The 20,000-nt window shown below is 40.6% G+C and overlaps 1 protein-coding gene and 1 long non-coding RNA gene across 2 annotated transcripts in view; both read right to left on the bottom strand.

Moving 5' to 3' along the window:
* tnfsf10l (TNF superfamily member 10, like) overlaps positions 1-20,000 on the bottom strand; it is a 66,849-nt gene extending 46,849 nt beyond the window's left edge. Inside the window, exon 1 of the mRNA XM_028038207.1 lies at positions 19,386-20,000. Coding sequence (XP_027894008.1) covers positions 19,386-19,649 — 264 coding nt within the window. The 5' untranslated portion in view covers positions 19,650-20,000. The remainder of the gene's footprint in view (positions 1-19,385) is intronic.
* LOC114157323 (uncharacterized) lies at positions 12,470-14,353 on the bottom strand. The gene is made up of 2 exons (XR_003598124.1): positions 14,040-14,353; positions 12,470-13,958 (listed from the first exon to the last, which is right to left on the bottom strand). It is a non-coding gene; the product is annotated as an uncharacterized LOC114157323 (long non-coding RNA).

Genomic DNA, 20,000 nt, shown 5'->3' with positions numbered 1-20,000 from the left:
TCTCCGCGATGAAACGAATAAGGCGGGGAGCTAAAGACCAAACAACAGCCGAGACCTCGTCCCGTAAATCACACCGTGCAAACAGGGACGCGGGAGAGCGAACAAATGTGCGAAAGTATTGCCCAAACCCCTGCGGAGGAACACGGTGGAGCCCGCTTCGACGTGTTGAGTAACTTGGTGTCTCAAGCAGAAAAGTACTTGGCAAGAAAATCAAGACATGCGTGAGGTACAACTGAAACTGATTGTCAGCTTGAAAGTGTTTCGTCTGCAGGCCGGAGCATTGACTCAGAAGGCTTTTTGGTTTGCTGTTTTGTAACTAAAGTATACTTGTGAATAAGTAATGTGAAGTTGGTGGTTAAATATCACCACCTTCCCAGAATAATATCATAAGTCGTTTTTTGACAAAAATTATCTTTTTTTCCCCCCTAAGTCATCTTTTTTGGCAAAAACTAAGTCATCTTTTCGCAAAAAATGACTTAGTTATTTTAGGAAGGTAACGATTCATTTAAAAAACAATATATGTAAAACAAGCCACCTACATCAAGTCCAGGAAGATTTGTCAAGCTGTATAATCCTTAACCAATGGTATCATAGAGTTTTCCAATCCAGTACAGTACTTTGTTTGTGTTGTTTTATAAAGATAAATGTGGGTATTTGATTCAGGAGCTGCTTTAGTGAAAACCCTCTGAACCCTGAGATGATAGAAACCTGGTGGTTTTTCAGTCCGGAAAGAAAAGGTAACTTTAACTCTGAGTCAGTGACTCAAAAGTAACCCACAGATTCAGTTACGGTGATAATTAATTCGGAGAACATAATCTGCGAACTGGCAGGTTTTCCTTGAACTCAATAGTTTCTCTCTCAGACTCCACCCATCCTGCTGAGCCTCAGACACACTCGTTTACTTCCAGTCTACACGGGTACGTAAACACGACTTTGTATCTTTCTTAGGGACTTAAACGGACAGTTTCACTATTTCGGTCTGAGGTTCTGTTGTTGTTCCCTTACCTGATGTAGCGTTTGTATGAAATTGAAGAAATCCTCAAAGTAGTGGAGGGTTTTATCAGCAAGGAAGAGAGACAAATCACCAAAATTCAGACTAAAAATGGATGAGTTGATCTTTAGGATACAATATTATATCAGGTGCTATTAAACATCTTTGCTTTTACAAGAGACCATTAAGTTTGTCCCATCGTCTCAGTTGAATAACATTAGCCCTACTACATAAATTACGGTAGCTGAATCTGCCCAAAAAGCTGAAACGTGTGAGTTCATTCTGCGTAAATTTTCAGGTTTGCATCAGGCTGTCAGTGGGGCAAAATTGTCAAATTCCGAGGTAACTGGAACGCAGCATGAAGGAACAAAGGTTTTAATTACAATTCAAATAAATGGAAAGATTCTCAATGTGCTTTAATTGGGATGCATTGTTTTGGCAGTAATGAATCACTGTGAAAAAGACATGATGTAGTCATGTCTTTTTCAAAAGACTTTTTCAGTCTCATGCAATTGTGTCATTTGAACCACACAACTGATCCCTCGCTCCCCAATGTGAGCACTTCTGCCTCTACAACTCCATGACTCACTTATTTGTTTCCGATTTTCCTCAGTGTTTGGTCTTTGCGAAATTCCCCGGACGACGGAAACACGGCCGCAAAATGCCAATCTCTGGACTCTGTTTAGGTAAAGATCTTCCTTTCTCAAAACTGTTCCCCGATAAGATGAACTGAAAGTGAAACTGGTCAAATGACAAAACCATGAATCATTCAATGAGACGCAGAAGTGCAAAAACTTTGCTGACTTGCGAATGATTAGCAGGACCCTTTTCCAATGTTACATGTGACATAATCTACAACTTTTTCACCAATATAAAGGAATTATTGGCTTAAAAGCAAGCTGTGCGCGGTCCAGCAGAGTCACACTGACCCTGCATGTGCTTTTGCAAGATTGTGTGTGTGTGTGTGTGTGTGTGTGTGTGTGTGTGTGTGTGTGTGTGTGTGTGTGTGTGTGTGTGTGTGTGGATTCGGAAACTGACGGTCTGACAGGACACCGCCCTGCTGCCCCACAGTCTATAACATCTGCTGCGCTCCTCCTGAACATCACGCTCAGACCACAGGACAATAAAAAAAAAAGAAGCACAATTCATTATAGTCTTTGCATCTGTAGTTAGCAACAACTAGCTAAATTAGGCAAAATCATTGATTAAAACATGTAGCTTATTTTCTTTCTGTAAGGAAGAAACGTAATTTATTTACCCAGGCAACTCTCAAATAATCACACAATTTGGTTGACATGAGTCGGTTTTATCTGCGCCACTGCGTGTGTACGGGTTTGCCCATATGAGTTTATGTTTTTCCCTCTTTCTCATCCCTGTAGGGCTTCAGTGTGCTTTTGGCAGGCAGCCAGTGAGGATCTGACATTGATTTATTTGTTGGAGGCAAGTGATTTATCCCTGTTGCATGTTTAATGACTGTCGGTTTTCTCAGCACTCTGTCATTCAGTGGAACCATCGAAACGAGCGTTGTCTTTGTTTAATGTGCAACAACGGATCCCCTCTTCCTCCTGCACTTTGCCAAAAAAAACATCACATACAGTACATATCAGCTTCTAGGGGGGGTGGGCTTTATGAGAGTTTTGACCAAAACACACTAATAACAGCGAAGGGGTCTAGAAAACTCTGGGGTCACGCAACCACACAAGTGCTGGCTGTGCTTCTGATGTCGTTAAGTAAGAAAGTAAGAAAGCACAAGATAGACATCCGTTAATCGGGAAAGGAAACAAAAATGTTGCACAGTGCTTATTGTTACAGACTTGTAGCTTTGGGTTTCATATTAATTCATTCTTAAGTCTGGAAACACAAGAAAGTCCCAGCCCTGTCTTGAAGGTGTTTGTTAAAATGCCCCCAAAACTGATCCCTCGCTCCCCAATGTGAGCACTTCTGCCTCTACGACTCCATGACTCACTTATTTGTTTCTGATTTTCCTCAGTGTTTGGTCTTTGCGAAATTCCCCGGACGACGGAAACACGGCCGCAAAATGCCAATCTCTGGGCTCTGTTTAGGTAAAGATCTTCCTTTCTCAAAACTGTTCCCCGATAAGATGAACTGAAAGTGAAACTGGTCAAATGACAAAACCATGAATCATTCAATGAGACGCAGAAGTGCAAAAACTTTGCTGACTTGCGAATGATTAGCAGGACCCTTTTCCAATGTTACATGTGACATAATCTACAACTTTTTCACCAATATAAAGGAATTATTGGCTTAAAACAAACTCCTATGTTTTGTTGAAAAGTTACCTTTAAATTAGTTTTATCTTATTTCAAGTGAAGACATTTGTACTAGAAACTAGATCAGAAATACTCTGCAAGATTTTGTGTTTTTTGAAGTGTAAGAGTGCTGATGTTGCATTCAAGAGAATTATTTCATTTTAATCCAGCTAAATTGGCATAGATGCCAATTTAACTGCGGGATTGCAGTTTTCTTTTATTCTGCCAATAAACTCCACCTTTCAGCTTTGATTTCACTATTACCGAACCAAACGCCTTCATAAGGTCGATTTCTGCTTTCAGACTTAAATGAGAGCATGCGTTGTTGATTGGGTACACATTAAAACGTTGCTTTGATTGCAACGTTTTGGAGTAATTTAGTAATGGGGATGTCTTTTTTTTTTTCTTTCCACATAATTACAGTGGAATAATATGTCTGTGTAAGATTAAGCATGTGAATTCAAAGGAAAATTACGTGGAATTAGACACAGATGGATGTCACATAATGGCCTTATGGGCAGAGCAGAGCAGAGTGTAAGAAGACATTCCTACCTCCGTACATCACACTGTGTTTTAGTGCTGTAATCTATTTAGTGGCCGAGACCGTTCTGCAGGAGTTTAAGCTTTTGTTAGAAAATGTCAGTTTTTTGGGGTTTTTTTACTCTTGATTTTAATTGTAGCTTTCAAGCGTTAATTCTTCTTCTGGTCAACAACAACTCAAAGCCCGAAGGCGGTCTTGAATTCAGCTGAGTTAGGTTCCTCCTCCGAGTCGCTTGTGAGTTCGCTGCAGGTTTCCTTTCGTCACCAGGCATGCAGAATGTCAACTAACAAGCATGTGCCTCCGAGACCTGCGGAGCGCTAACAGCCGATTGTTTCACCTGCCAATCGCAACGCCACGCCAAGTCATGCAATTGAGTTTCTTTTGTTAGTCGACGGTGCAGGCGAGGGTTTGCATGAGCTAATATTCGTGAGAGTGTACACAAGCCCGCAGCGAGACAGCAGAAAACCACTCCCTGCTCGTGCATGTGGGAACGATGACCTTTCTTTGTGAATTTTGCCCCTTTGGATTTCTTCCAGTTTAGAGAGTTTAAAGACATACAAAAGCAGGGTGGAACCTGCCTGCTGTTTCTTTATTTCTGTTTTAACTTCCTTCTTGCTTCAAACAATTAAGAATGTCACTGTTTGGGGGGAAAAAAGGAGTTGTTAAGATTTGTGGAGATAAAGATACAGACAGTGTGGCTCCCTTTGAGTTTATGGCAATTATTTTTTTTATCTAACGTGGCTACAATCAAGTTTAGCTTTTCTCTCGGGAGTTGTGTTTCTGGCTCCTGATATCATTTAAGCAATGATGGAAGAAAAAGAAAAAAAGTAAGGGGAGAGAAGAGGAAAATGGCAAAACGAAGGATCAGTGAGAAGAAATCAGGACTTTCCAGAGAGTCTCTGTCACCTGTGTTCTCATATAGCGGCAGAAACGCTCAAGGCGACCGTGGTTTCCAGTGAATCAGGCCGAGAAAGAGAAAGTAAGCTGTAAAGATTTATCTTTCAAGTCAAGTCAAGTTCATTTCAGCAACAAGGCAGTTCAAAGTGCTTTATGTCATTGTGATGATCATCAAAATGATCACAATCCAATTGTGAACGTTACATTTTGTGCATTGTCATCATTAAAATCATGAAGCAAATACACATCAAATATGTTGATCAATCTTATACTTATTAGTAATCAAGGCCAACTGTGTGCCCTGACTCTACATCGTTCTTCTTTAGGTCCAAAGATAATAACTTCAGTTTTGTTTCTGTTCAGCTGGAGAAAGGTATCACACACACACATCGATCTGTTCAGTGCTTGATGGATGGGTTCAGCCTCCCGGTCACATCATAACGTAGAGCTGTGTAGCATCTGCATAGTTATGGTAGCTAATCGTATTTTTTGTTAGAACCTGAGCTAGTGGGAACAATGTAGACATTAATCAGGAGGGGTCCCAGGATTGAGCCTTGGGGTACCCCCACAAGAACTTATCATTTATTTTAAGATTATGAAGAGTTTGTAAACAGACCATTTACAACTTCTTTGATAGTACATGTGAACAATATCCAATCCACAACATCAGTTACGAGAATAAAACTTACTCAAGTGTATCCGGTTTATTGCAACACACCATGCCTGGATCCCCAAATAAGTTCCTTAAAGGTTATGCATTTAGTGCAGATAGTATGATACATGAGCCGATACCCAAATGTTGGGTCCAACAGAACAAGGCGGCATCTTCACATTCTAACTTTATTTGTTTGTACAAACTGCAATTTCTTTCTACAGTCCACTTGCCCTGTGGTTCTTTAACTGTACCTGATCACACAGGTTTTCCCAGAGTGCTGGGGTTCAAAGCCGAGCCAAAAACTGTGTGAATACACGAACGTACCGGTAAGGACCGAGGCCTCATGGGTCAGGCACTCTTCCTCTGCACCACTGCATTGCCCCCAAGGCCTTCGGTTAACGCATAGAGACCCTTTACATTGTGATATCACAAACGCCAGCTGCCCCCCTCCGTTAACCTCACTGCTCTATGTAGCAGAATACAAAAATCACAGCAATTATTAAAGCTCCCTCTCTCACCAGACGACCCACAACTGAAAATGCATGCAGCCGCTCCGACGTGGCATCCGATCTGAATGGACACAGCTGGAGATCGTTTATCTTCAGGGTGTGTATTTAACCAAATTAAGATTAACCAGAACATTTTTTTGCCTCAGCAGATCAGGACAAACTCAAGAAAATACTTTTCCATTATGAGTCCTGTTCGATTAAGTGAAGTGGATGGAAAAAAAAAAGGGGTGGGGGGGGGACTATTAAAGTCCAGTTGAAAGCAGATGCTGACTCAAGGACACACAGTGGATGTGGTGAAACTCCACTAACTGGGACGATGTGTTTCCCCGCGGGCTGCTTAAGAGGCCTGTGGGTGGGCATGTTTGTCATTTACAGTAAATGTGGTTATGTATGGAGGTGGTGACAAAGCATGACTCAAGACAGAGCTCTGTCTTGAGTCATGCTGACATGAATTGCAGCTGACTGGAGTTTGTTTCAAGACAAAAATAGCAGGCACTTTAGGGAGGCTAAAGCCTGAAGGCCCTTACTTTTAGAGTTGTTTTTGCAGCTATTGTTTAAAGGGAAGGAGAAGGTACTTGGGCAAAACTGGAACGACGAACAGAGTGTGTTTGTATGAGAAACGTCTGCCTGCCTGTCAGCCTGCCTTACTAACAGAGAGAGAGAGATGTCAGCCACAATAAACTCTCAGTGGACTCTGGGGATTCTACCTTTCACATTCCTACTGAAACCTCTGCAGAAGGTCTGTGTTGTGTTTACATGTGCTTGGATTACAGATGTGGAGATTAAACCCGATAGCATGCTTGAACAACTTTCCACTTGAGAAGCTTTCAGACATGAGTTCACGCCTGAGACGAGGTGAGGGTAGAGTATTGCGAAAATTAACTCGGTGGTATGGAGAATGTTTTACAATGCAAGGCAAAAAAAGACTTGTAAGAGAGAAAGTACATATTTCTCCTTCGTCCTGTTAGTGTTTTTGGTTCAGAATCACTACAAGAATAACTAGCATACCATAACAGGCCTAGCAGAGGCTGCATTTTCTAAAGCAGGTCAAATGTACATGACTCCCCACCAATGTCCTGGTCATTTTCAACAAAGTCTTGGTTCAGACTGCTGACCTTTGGTGTCACATCCTGGTATTCCACTTGTAGCGCCTACGGACATTCGCAGGTGGTTTATGGAACTGAGGAAATCATTGATGGGGGAGGACATTTTCCTGAATTAGTGTCTTCCGAGAGCACAGGGCGTCTTGTGTGACCTTCTCGCAATCTGGTTAGCGGTTTGGGTGTGTGTATATTTTTAAACTCTGCTATTCTAATCACATTTATCCAAACTGCCACCTAAGTTGCACTCCTATCAATGATTGTCTTGCCTCTTAAAACTTCAAACTTTGTTGAGGGATTGAGTTGATGCATATTTATATATATTTTTGCTTTTTAAATTCCTTCTATAGTGGTGAGTCATTGAAAATAAAGCGTGTGCTTTGTTTTAAAGGGGCAGTATTACGTTAAATTGATAGTTTTTTAGCTTCACATTATGTTATGATTTTATTCCCTCATCCAAACACGCCTTGATTCTCTGATGAAAGAAACCACAACTTCATCAGAGTCTAATACATTCAAATGCCAACACTGAATAATATCTGCAAATAAAGTCACACTACTTGTGATTAGTATGTAATATTTCTCAATGATGGCTTATTCTCCCAATGACTCTTCTCAACGGTTCAGAGAAGAAAAGTAGATTTATCCTCAAATGAAAGCTAGATGTGTTTCATTTCGGTCATGGCTTGTGTTATTCCAGAAGGATTTGACAGAAACTAGATCTGTTTTTCAAATTTAGATTCAAAGCCGCGCCAATGCGACAGCAGTCAAGGCCTCCCCTCCACAGCTGTTCTTTGTTGACGTGCTGTAACTTTGCCATGCGACTCGACCGGTTATTGTTATCCAGCAGAAATTACTCAGAAACATCTCAAATATTTTACGAGGTGTTGAACGCTGCTGAAGCTGCCAACTTGCACATTTGCCAACTTTTAGAGGCCAAGGGAACCTGTTAGAGACTCTAGAGGGATTTGTTGTCATTATTATGTTTTCCTTGATTGTTCCGAGAATCCAGGCTTGAAAGGGAAGTTGTTCCAGTTCATAGATCTTTCTCTAAATGAGAAGATTAATGCCGACAGCCGAGTTGGAAACATTTCCTGGATGTTTCTGCCTTGTGAAAGACGAAAAACAGAAAAACAAGTTTATTAGTCAGTGCAAATATGGATGTGTGCTTTTTGGTCTGGTCTTGGTCTAACATTTAATTTTTACTGCTAAAAACTATTTTAAAAAAACACAATATAATTAATTTTGTAATTGACAGGGCATTCATAGAATAAAAAAAAAAACAATAATTATGGAGGGCCCCCTGTTGGTCAGGGGCTCTTAGAATTGTCATAACTTTTCCCCCCTATATGGTGCCCCTGCTTTACTCACAAAATTATAGCTCTATTTTAGATTTTTTTTTAACCTTTACCTTAGAAGTTTTACAACACATTTCAAAAATGAATGATCTGATTCACTATGATCTCCCCTAGAGGAAAATCAATGTAACTTTCAAAGTAGAAACAGAAACATGTAAGCATCGCTTAAACGTCTAGAGGTTTTCTTTTTTCGCTCCCTGATATTAATATTTTTAAAGCCCCGGTCTGCTATTGGAAGCATGCTTTCATAATAATTCTAGATTTTTATCTATGTTACCAAAGGCTGAGGCCTATGCATCCATTTCTGGAAACAAGACTTCTGTGCTTTTCTCATAACTAGTACAGTATGTGTCTCGTCTGCCTCTCTGCCAAACGTCTGGAAGGAATTACTCCATTTATTTGGATATGAAAAACTAAATTCAAATTAACCCAAAAGTTAAACACCGAATGGCAATTTGTGGAAAACGCAATCAGTTCTTTTTGTGATACAACGCCGTGTCAGAGCTACGACGCTGTCATGTGGAGTTTGCGCCCGCTCGCCGACTGTATTTTACAGGCAAAGACAGTTAACAAAAACTGACAATGTTACTTTAAATTCAAGACTTGAAGGGACGTTTTGACTTACTGCCCTTTTCGCCCCAAAGATATTATTACGGTTTTCCTTTCGGCAGCTGCACACGGAGCCAAATGTGTGCTCAAAGGGTGATTTACGGATGACTTTTGTTCCTGCATGTCCAAACACCTTAGAAGCTCCTACAAATGTGAAGTTATTTCAAGAGACATACGGCCAAAAATTTCCTGCAGAGACTCTGATAGAATGAAACAACAATGACCAGAGATTTTGTCTCTTTTTTTTTTTTACCGCTAAAAGCTTGTAAGAGGTTATAGACAGATTTTATTTTAAATAAAAAGTCAAAACCAAAATGTTTTTTATTGGCAGGACAAGGGATGAGGCCAACAGTAAGGTTTAGTGAGTAAACCGTCATGGACAAGAGCTGGAGAAGAGATTTGGGGGAGATTAGAGTGAAAAGCATTCAATGGACATTTAATTGTTACACTTATGCGATCTGACAGGTGGACAGGCAGCTCTTATTATTGAGTTCAGAGTAAAAAAAAAAAAAATAGCACTAGAATTAGAAAGAGAAAATGCCTGTGGACATGTTCTGGCTGATTCCAAGAAGATGTTTTTCTTGTACCAGAACAAATCTCCATTTTCAGGCTGGGATCATGCTAATCCAGTAACACCCCAAAATTACATAAAATCTAGTCGTTTCATGTGCTGTTGCTTGTCATTAGCTGTCCTTATGCTAAGTTTCCACTGTTATTTATAAGTATACATTCAAAAGGTGGGAAATGCGCATACATTTATAAATATTTCCAATACAACCATACCGTCTCTGAAGAAGAATAAATCTTTGTTTACACTACATTTACACTACCAGACCATCAGTTGATCCTTAAAAACAAAAATAAAACTAAATAAAATAAAAAGAGATGTCCACATCTAGACAACAGTAACATGCTCCATCGTGACACAGTTTAAAACTACAGTAAATTAATCCCAATATTAATGCACTACTGCTACTTTGGCCTTTGTGACAGATGTTTTTCAACGCGCTAGCAAACATAGCAAGATAGGGAACATTGTGACAACAGGTTGAGAATTAAGTCACCAGCAGTGAATAAAATATTGAATTTATTGGGAAAGACAAATCTTAAACAGAATAAATGTGTTTAAAGCAAAATAGCAGCACACTTTTAAAAAGTCCTTTGCCAGTTCTCTGTAAGTGTGCACCTTTAATTGTGGTTCAGTTGTAGAAGACTTTCCAGCAAAGAACAGCAGCTTCTGTATATGTTTACAGTAGGAATGGGAATAATTTGGTTACCACAAGATGAGGGCCAGGTGGATCAGCACAAGAGAGGAGGTCGGTGAAAATGGATTGAGCGGAGCTGCATTTCATTGTCGGAGGTCCATGCAAACAGTTTTCCATTTTGCACATTAAACAATAACCTTCATCTGTTTCTTGAACTCTGAAAATGGCAAGAATTTTGAAGACTAATAGATAAATGTTATAATACTGTCAAAGTACACTGCTTTCCAGAAATAAGGTAAAGATTATACATTTTTTTAAACTATATTTTAGACATTTGTTTTTGATATTCCACTTCATAGCACCACACATTCCAGAAGGCCTGACAACAAACATGAGCAATGTTTGTACTTTGACACACCCACGTTATCAAGTATTGTCGCTAATGTAATCGCGTTTCTTAGCGGGATTTGCTCCTATTCTTCCACCAAACACTCAGGTCCTGCAAGTTTCTCTAGTCATCTCACTTGACCTACTTCTTAGAAATAGGTTGACAAATTGCTGACACTATTTAGGTCAAGAGACTTTTAAAAGGATGACAAAGCTTATAGCGTCATGTTTAATTTGTATGCCAAGGTACGTCATTGGTAATTCAAGTTACTTTATTGCAAATTGTGAGATTTAAGATCTTTGTTTTCAAAATACTTTGCCTACTTTAATGACTATTTTTCTTTGAGTTTTTTAAAAAATTTATTTACTTGTCCTGTACTACAAAAAATATTAAATTGAATGGATTCAGATTTTCTTTTAAGTTTGAGCTGCTGATTCTGAACTTTCTGAAGGGTAAAAAACATAACGGAGCCAAAGTTCATTAAATTTTTACAAAACCAAAGGGTCAAAGATCATCAGTGTACACCTTGTTTCTTGATTTAGATTGAAATCCAGAGTAACCTCTCATCAAGCTCGTTCGACTAATTGTCCAACTAATACCAGCTTATTATGAAATCATTTTATTCCAAACTTTTAGGTTTTAAAATCCTTAGATATTGGCATAATAAGCATAAATATGAGCAGCATAAATAGCTACATGCTAGATGACGTCACATGCGTGTGTTCACTGCTTTTGCAAACACTAACTAGCATTTATTAGCACTTTATTGCCCTGTTAGCTGAGCAAACACAGTGATAGGAGACAGTATTAGCTGAGAGACACACAAACACAGCTGTGGTCACGTCCTAATTAGCATTCCAACATGAGAACACAAATGTGCTGCGTTATTAAGCTAGCCTAACCGAAAGCCTTACATGTGTGTGAGTGTCTCTGTGTGTTGGCTTTCTGTCCTCAATTACATGGTACGACGCACAGCAGCTCATGGCTCTCCGGTTCTCTTTGACTTTACAGTTAATCCTCGGCTCTGCATCGTTCTTCCTATTCAGCCTCGGCCCTTTGTTAAAGCTCCAGTGTTCTGGGGTTTATGGGAATTTTTCTGCCGTTTGACAGAAACACACTCCATTTTATTATTATTGTTGTTGTTTTTTCTACCTCATTTATTGATACGACTTTCACGTCTTTTTCTCAGTGGGCCTTTAAAGCCGCAGGGAGCTGCAGTGAAAGTTCATATTTAAAGATTTTGTTGTGCGCTTCTCTTTTATCAGCGGAGCGAGAGACCGACTGGACAGGAGCGACCGACGGCAAAGACGACAAAAAATACCTCATAAAAAAAGAAGCCAAACAATATAAACAGTGTGAAGATTTTAAAACTTGAGTTTGTTTAGTCTCGCATGGTTGATGGAGCATTTCACTTATTTTTTTTTTTTTACAATGAAAACAGTTAAACCTTCTCACTGGAATAATACATCAACAAGAATACTGATGGTCCACTTAAAGGGGACATGATTTGTTATGCACAAATCCAAAGCTGAATTACTTTATCTTCAAAATTTCACTATTATTACTCATAATAAACTCATGAAATAAGAATTTCTATCTCCCCAACTGTTGACCAGTAATACAAAAAGATATTTGACAAAACAATAAAAAGAACTATAAAGTAGTATTTTTTAGCAAAAAGTTCAAACGCTTTGCAGAGTCTGAGTAAAATAATGTAATCTTGACTTTAGAAGAACCCCAATATAAATATGGGCTTATAAAGGACTAGTTAATCCTAGAAGTATTGATTCCAACACATTTTACATTATTTTGTGCTCAACCAAGAAGTTTGTTTCTCAAAATAAGAGCTACACCCCTAAACGCTTTTATTTTATTAGTAAAATAAAACCATTGTTTTTTTTGTTGTTTTATTTTACTTGAGTGACAAGTCCAAAAAAATCCATAAACAAAGGAAAAAACAAATCTTTATTGGTATTACAGCACTTTCTATGATAGATCTGTTCATGGACAGCCATTGTTTGGAGGGTATTGATTGCATGGTGGGTTTAAATAAGGACTTTAGGCAACCCATCCATCTTCCTCCTCTGTCACTGCTTTGACTGTTTTAGGACTCCCTGGTCCTAAAACAGGACTCCCCTTTTAGGGGAGTCTAAAACAGAGAGACTCCTCTAAAACTCCAAACAGGACTCGGAGTCCTGTTTCTACTCCAAACTCCCTCTCTTCTCTTTCCACTCATTTTCCCTTCTGATCCCTGATTTCCGTTTCATCCTGGTCCAAATGACCTGGCTACACAAACAGGGAGCATGCATGCAGGTCTTTGCCTGGACACTGGGCTGATTCTGGTACAGTGCAGACCAAAAAGTTGAGGAAGAACTTGTCTTTTTGAGGTTTCAGTAACTTGCATCGCATGACTGTGGAATTTCAGTAAGCCGAAAAGCTGAATTGTTGATGTACTTTAGCCAGCTGACATCGGTTTTGGCCTTGTCATTTTAACTTAAGAAGCAGAGACAAGACACAAAATGACGCCAAATGGATCTACCTTTCACCTTCCTTCAACAGTTATTTATACATAATCCTCTTGTTTCCTCATATGCTTTTTTGAGGGCTTTCGCCCTTATAAAACACATTCAATAATTTTTGATCAGTGCCCAGGGATCTCTTTTGAATCCAGATTATTAGTTCCTCTTACCATCTGCCTAAAAAAAATCCTTTTAAAAAGTATTTGCATCACTGCTGAAAAATCCGTCCCACCCTTGAGCCCTAAAACTGACTGTAACTTGATTCTGTGATGTGGACCCTTAATCATAACACACAGAGACTACAGGGGGGACAGGAGGTGGAAAGACAGGCAGAGAGAGAGAGAGATCGTTGTGTATTTTGGCTACAGTTTGTGGTGTATGGGGGATTAGTTATTAGTGGCTATGAATTAAATCTAAATATTTGGAGTGACAGATTTTATTTTGCTCCAAAATGTTGTCTAATTACTAATATGAGATGGAAAGATTTTACTGTGCCCAAACCACACACACATGTTTTGTGAAACATGCCACGACAAGCCCAGTCTTCTTATGAAGAAAACATAAGATGCAGTCGTATTTGTAAAGGCAAACCCTTCTAGAGCCAGGTCTGGAAACCACCTGCTGCTTGACCTTGGGCTGTTGGTCAACCAGGCACCAGGTAGTCCACTCCCTGTTGACCCAACATTGGTGTGAACAATGTTGCCCAACATGGGACTTCAACGCCCATCGTGGGCATTGAATTCGGGACCCCATTTAATTGTGAAATTGAGACAAAACGATAACTGACAATTTCTACTGCAGGCGTAGCCAGTTTGTTACTCCACAAGTGGATTACAGAAAAGGCTACATCGACTTCTTTAATAGCAAAACCAGATGGCTTCTTCAATCAGCGTGCGCTTTCCTCTGAGATCTCTATCTGCAGAGAGGATACATGATTGTTATCTTTACTTTCAAGAAGAGACAGTTTCTGACTATAAAAGTGACTTAGGTGCTATACCGTGAAAATTTCTCTTCACTGTTTTTTGTTACCGCTGAATCTCAGTCTGTTTTTGCGTGACTCCTCCGTCTCTTTTCCTGGCAATCGGAGGCTGAGCTGAAGTCACATTTGGCAGAAGGCTGGACATGAGCTAATCTATGGTTTGTTGCGTTGTCCAAAAGATCCTCAGATGACCTTTTGAGGTGGGAAGCAAAAGTCCAAACCAGAACTCTAGGAATAAACACAGGACGTCCTCAATGCCGCGCACTGAACACAGAACAAGATAAATGCTACATTTTACACACTGAATTGGTAGTAAGTACCTCTAAACCGGACCCCTTCACTACTGTAGGCATTTTGCAGGAAGGAAACCTCTCAATATTTTGATAGATTTTTCCTAGTTTTCTCTCAGTTTGTTCATAACAAAGACCAGATCCCTAGAAATCATTGTGCAAGCACACACTTAAATCATGCTAACAAGGAAGAAAGATGACAAATTGGCCTATTTTTTGGACTGCACGGACCACACACATCCACTTACCCCTGACAAAAACCTCCACAGTAAGAGAAAACAGTATGCATCAGACCTCACACACACAGACGTACAAGGAACTTTGGCGCACTCAACGAGTGTGTTGTTGCGTGAGGATGAATCAGCGCCTATCAGTGAACCCAAACAATAACAAAGAGGAGCGGCGATGTGAAAAGGAAGGAGTTACATACACATAAACAGACGATAGCAGAGAAAAAGCTTCAGACTTTACACAAGTCAGCACAACTGTAACAGAAAGCCCCGGTTTGTGACAGTCGCACATCTGGCGCGTGCGACTACAACCTGCTTCTATAAACACATATAGAGTGAAGCGGAGGTTCCAAGTGGTATTGTTTGTATTTGCAGCACCGAGTTCAAATCTAGAGGGTAATCAGATCCAGGAAGTTATCAAATATGAATATTTATTAAGTTTAATAGTTGACCATAGACGCAGCACAAGGTTTCCTGATAAGCAGCTTCCTGGCAATGAAAGCACTCCCAAGTTTTTGTATGTTGTTAACAGGACGGCAGATTACAGCAACAATGGTGAGTTTTTAATTTCTCCAATCTTATGTGTTGTTTTTAGGGGATTTTTTGGCACTAGTGGCTCTTATTCGTTGGTAGCTGGACAGGAAGTAGGGCAGAGAGAAGGGGAAGACATGCAGGAAATGACCAGGGGTCTGGAATCGAACCCAGAACAGCTGCATTTGCTTTAACCAATTCTAAACAATCAAATCCCGATTAGCAAAAAAAAACATAAGTCTTGTACAGTCCACCCCCAAGTAATTTAGCTTCAGTACTGCGAGAACTATAAATGTACACTACAAGACTGACTGCCTTGCTCTGGAACAATGCTTTTAAATTTACCCAACATGAGGAAAAGTTTGTGAAATGAAAAAAAAAATGTAGACACACATAAACTAAAGCATTAAATTACTTGAAGTTTCAAGTTTATTTCTAGTTGTGATTTACTGGTTTGATGTAATTTCCTGCCCTTTACAGAGTTATCTTACCAGATGTATAGGATCACAAGCTCCCCATTTCTTGCCTTTATGTAACATTGTTAGGAAAAATTGTGGGGGTACTTAGGCTAGATGTGATTTAAAATACTTGGGGGTGTGGGGGAGAGAGAGAGCTAGCTTTCAGTTGTTTTCATTTACTGTCATGTATTGGGAAAGCTGCCCAAATGCACTCTCTCGACTTGTCTTGCAGCTGCAGAGCTTATGATCTGGATGTATATCCCTGGTTTGATGTTTTTGCTTCATCCAGCAGCGTCGAATCCGCGCCTAGCCGCTTCTGTATTTGCACGTGTTTGTTTTCGTGTGAACGCCGAAGCTCCAGAGAATTCCTCCGCCATACAATGTTTATTGTCCCGCATATCTTTTGTCCCGTAAGCAGACTGACACGGCCTGTTGAGCGGGCCGCAAAGCGAAAGAAAAGGGCCTGTTTCCAGATTAAAAATAGCCGGCCTTCACATGGGAACCAGGGGATTCCCCCCCTGCACACACGCACACACACACACACACATAGAGACACACACAAGCCCCGTGTTTTTCATTAAGTCTCTCCATCTAGTGTCATGACTGATTCCGCTCCCCATCCAACTGCTTGTCACCTCGGACGTCTCCGAATGGACCGGTAATATATCGAGTTGTTTGGAGTGAAACAGATGGGCTCCTTTTAACACTCGCAAATTTAACCGCTAGGCCGATTTAAAACCAGAACCATGACTTCAGTGGTTCTTAAAGTAAACACACGTGCTGATTCTTCTCAGGTTAATAAAAGAGAGCGTAAAATACAACGAAATTTTGCTTCCGGATGTGAATGCAGAAAACTGACAACGAATACTGACACTAAATATTAAAATACGCTTTTAAAAGCATTTAAAGTCATGTTTCTGAGAGGCCAAAGAACAAGAAAAGGCTTGCGGAAGTCAGAGGAGCATCAGGGTAACTTGTTTTTCAGATTTTGAATTATGAATACGAAAGTTCAGCATGAGTTTATGGTAGTTATTTCCAAGCGAACAAAGAACCGATAGAAAAAAACACATATGGCAGTGTTATGATAGAAAAAAGTACTGAGACGGATAGCTGGATCAACAGATGGAAGGACAAAAAGAAGAAAAACTGATAGCTTTGCAAATAGCTGGATGCATGGATCAACAGACTGAAAGACAAAAGATGAATGAATAAGCAGATTGTCTAATATATAGCTGGATGTAAAGACAAATGATTGGATGGTGGACACAGGACAGGAAAGGAGAAGCCAAAGCCAATGGACAAGCAAACCAACGAATAACACTCCTTCGAAAATGGAAAATGAAAAATGTGTGAAACATTCTTGAACTGCTGATCATCAGCAGTCCATTGAGAACTACTTTCAGTGATTACAATTAACCCTGGACGCTTGGAAGCAAAACGTCAATTAAAAAATGTCACGAAAGACCTGGTTGACGCAGAAGCTCTGGTGAACATCCTGTTGTCACATATTCTCTGGATATTTGCTTTCTCACACATGCGCAACAGGAGAGTGTGTGTGAAGTGCTTGACAGTGCTGGACACACTCCGCAATGACCCCGGGGTAGAACTAAAGACAAACCACGACGCAGACTGGACAATGCAGCAGAAAGGAAAAAAAAAACACTCTGGGTCTCCTGTTGGAATATAAGCATAACCAAGACAGCACTTCACTTCCTTCTTATCCTTAAGAATTTTACTTCAGTGTATTGGGATGTCATGTGGCAGAGCAACAAGAAGTTGCATGAAAAAGCGCTGGTTTTCAAAATGTTTTACAAGTTAAAAAAAATGTGGTATGTATTTCGCTCAAACCAGTCCACTAAGACCACATCAGTGAGAATGCGTCGATGCATATTCACATTCCAATCTAAACCTAATTGAATATACGTGGTAAGACTTTAAGATTGAAGTTAACAGATGCTCCGGAGCATGATTGAGTTTGAGTAATTTTATAGAGTATATTAAGTTCAGCTTTCAGTCTCTGGATGTCCACAGGCGGTTTGAGAAATTCCTCAAGATACTAGCGGCTGTAATTTCAGTGAGAAGTTGTTTTATAGGGTACTGACACGAGGGCACTGGATAAAACGCATGCTACACTTTTCAAGTTTTAAAGTTCCAGCAAAATATATTGAGGTTTGCGGTTGCAGCATGACCAAATGCGAAAAAAGTTCAAAGGCATTGCGTATATTTGTATGTGGCACTTCCTTTGGGAGCATCCGAAACCAAGCATCTTATCTGGCAGTCAACTTAGCAAACAGCAGAGGCTTCTTCCTGCTTACGCCAGTGGCTCGATCTGATTGCTGTTTATTGGAAATGGGAAGAGAAAGGAGACACAGATGGACTTTGACACAATCGTGAGTCAAAGAGACTGATAAGTTCTATCTGTCCTATCTGATGAGTCTGTAAGAGTCCACCGAGCAGAGGCAAAACAAACGGCGGCTTTAAAAAAGTACATTTCCCCCCTTGCTGTGACTCAGTGAGCAACAAGTTGCTTCTGATTTCAATTCTAACTGGTGACTTTCACTTTCATTATCTGCAGGAGTAAAACAACAACAACAAAAAAAAGACACTACTGTTTTACTTGTCTGAGCTTAGTTTTGAATTATGAGATATCACCAACCCATTCTCAAGCAGAACGTTTTAAGAGATACAGACAAAGTGCGTTACGCATTATTTATGGAATTATTTCAGAAGATAAGAATGACATTTTGTCAGAGCCCAGGAGTCTGAGTCACCTCCATTACTGACCCCCATTTTTCACCTCTGCACACAACATCTGTAACCTACTTAAGAGCTCGCAGCCTCCGCTTGCCCAAATGGCTCCAATATGCTCCCCTCCTTTTACACACAAGGCTGAACTCATTTCTGCTCAATAAACCCAGCTGGACAGAGCAAAACACAAAATCGGGATTGCTTCTGAATTGCGTTGTTTGAGGAGCCCACGGTCTGGCAGGACATGCCTCCTCCCAAAAACGACTAACAAGTCAAAAAAAAAAAAAAAGCGTGTCCTAAAACCTTCCATTTTGTTTTATAATGCAGCATTTGTGTTAGCAAGTTTGTAAAAGCAACCACTCAGCTTTTCATAGCTTGTTTCGTGGCTAGTTTATGTGTGTTTCTCCAACAAAGAAAAGATCTGTGTGTTTCATCCAATGAAGATTTGTTGCCTCGGCTGACAGGCAGCTGAGTGGGAAACAGCCGCGACGTGAACATGTCCAGGTAAGAAGAGCACGAGCCCGGGGTGCACGAGACACTCGCAAAGCTAGCGTGTCAAAAAGTGAGGGAGCCAAAACTTCCCTCCGCTTAACCAATTAAAAACCTCAAAAGTTCAAGTTAGACAAAAACATCAACAGGTAACATTTGTGAAAATAGGTGAAAAACATCCAATAAATCTATGTTCACAGCGATGAAAATTGCGATATTATATATCTATATATATAAGTGGCTGTTTGCCACTTTTAAAAACAAGTGGCAAACAGCTCTTGCCTGCGACATGAACATGTTCAGGTAGAGCAAGAGCCCAGAATGAACGATGCACCCGAAAGTTCATAACATGTCAAAATAAATAAAGAAAAAAAATGTGGGGAAGAACCTCCTGCCACTCAACTAATCAATTAAAAACCTCAGAAATTAAAGTTTGATAAACATCCACTAAATCTACGTTTATAGCGATGGAAATGGCCACATCCGGCACAGCTGTGAGATGATATCAGTACCTTAATGTTAAGTGATAGATTTTTTGACCGATCTTTGACATTTTAGAAGGCGTGCACACATGCTGTAAAGACATACTTTGAAAAGCAAGTGGGAAGCAGCTCCTACCTGTGAGATGGACATGTTCAGGTAGACAAAGAGCCCAGTGGTGGACGCAATCTGCAGGACCACCACCACGATCACCACCATGGCCAACCACATCTTGGACGGTGCCTCCCGGCGCGCGGTCCCGCCGGGGCTCCCCGTGGGGACCATCATGTAGGTGGTGGACTCGCTGCTCACCGACCTGAAGTAGTCCTGGTTCTGCTGCTGGTGGTGGTGCTGCTGTGCGCTTGGAGAGGCCATGGCTTTCCCGACGCATGAGGGGAGCATGAAGCCTGGAACAACAATAGCCCTTCCACGGAAAGTGACGGGATTAAGTGGAAATTGTTGGAAAAAAAAGGAGGAGGAGAAGAAATGTTTACATTCCCATGCGGCCGCCAACCAGTGAAGTCTTCTTTTTTTCTTTCTCTACACTGGGAGCTCAGCGCAAGGGAGGCAGGAGAAGGCAGAGCGGCGAAAGTTAAAGCGTGGATGTGTCCATGTCTGCTCGGCGCTCCGCTCAGCTGCCGTATGAGGTTGGATTGGAGGAGGCAGCTGGGCTGGTGGGCTGAAAACCGAGAGAGAGCGCAGCGCGGAGGGGCAGGCTTAACCTCTTCATCACCCTGGAGCTGTGGAGGAATG

Source organism: Xiphophorus couchianus, chromosome 14 (assembly GCF_001444195.1).
Source record: "Xiphophorus couchianus chromosome 14, X_couchianus-1.0, whole genome shotgun sequence".
NCBI classification, from domain to species: domain Eukaryota; kingdom Metazoa; phylum Chordata; class Actinopteri; order Cyprinodontiformes; family Poeciliidae; genus Xiphophorus; species Xiphophorus couchianus.
The sequence above is the reverse complement of the archived record's forward strand: the minus strand, read 5'-3'. Positions and strand labels throughout refer to the sequence as shown.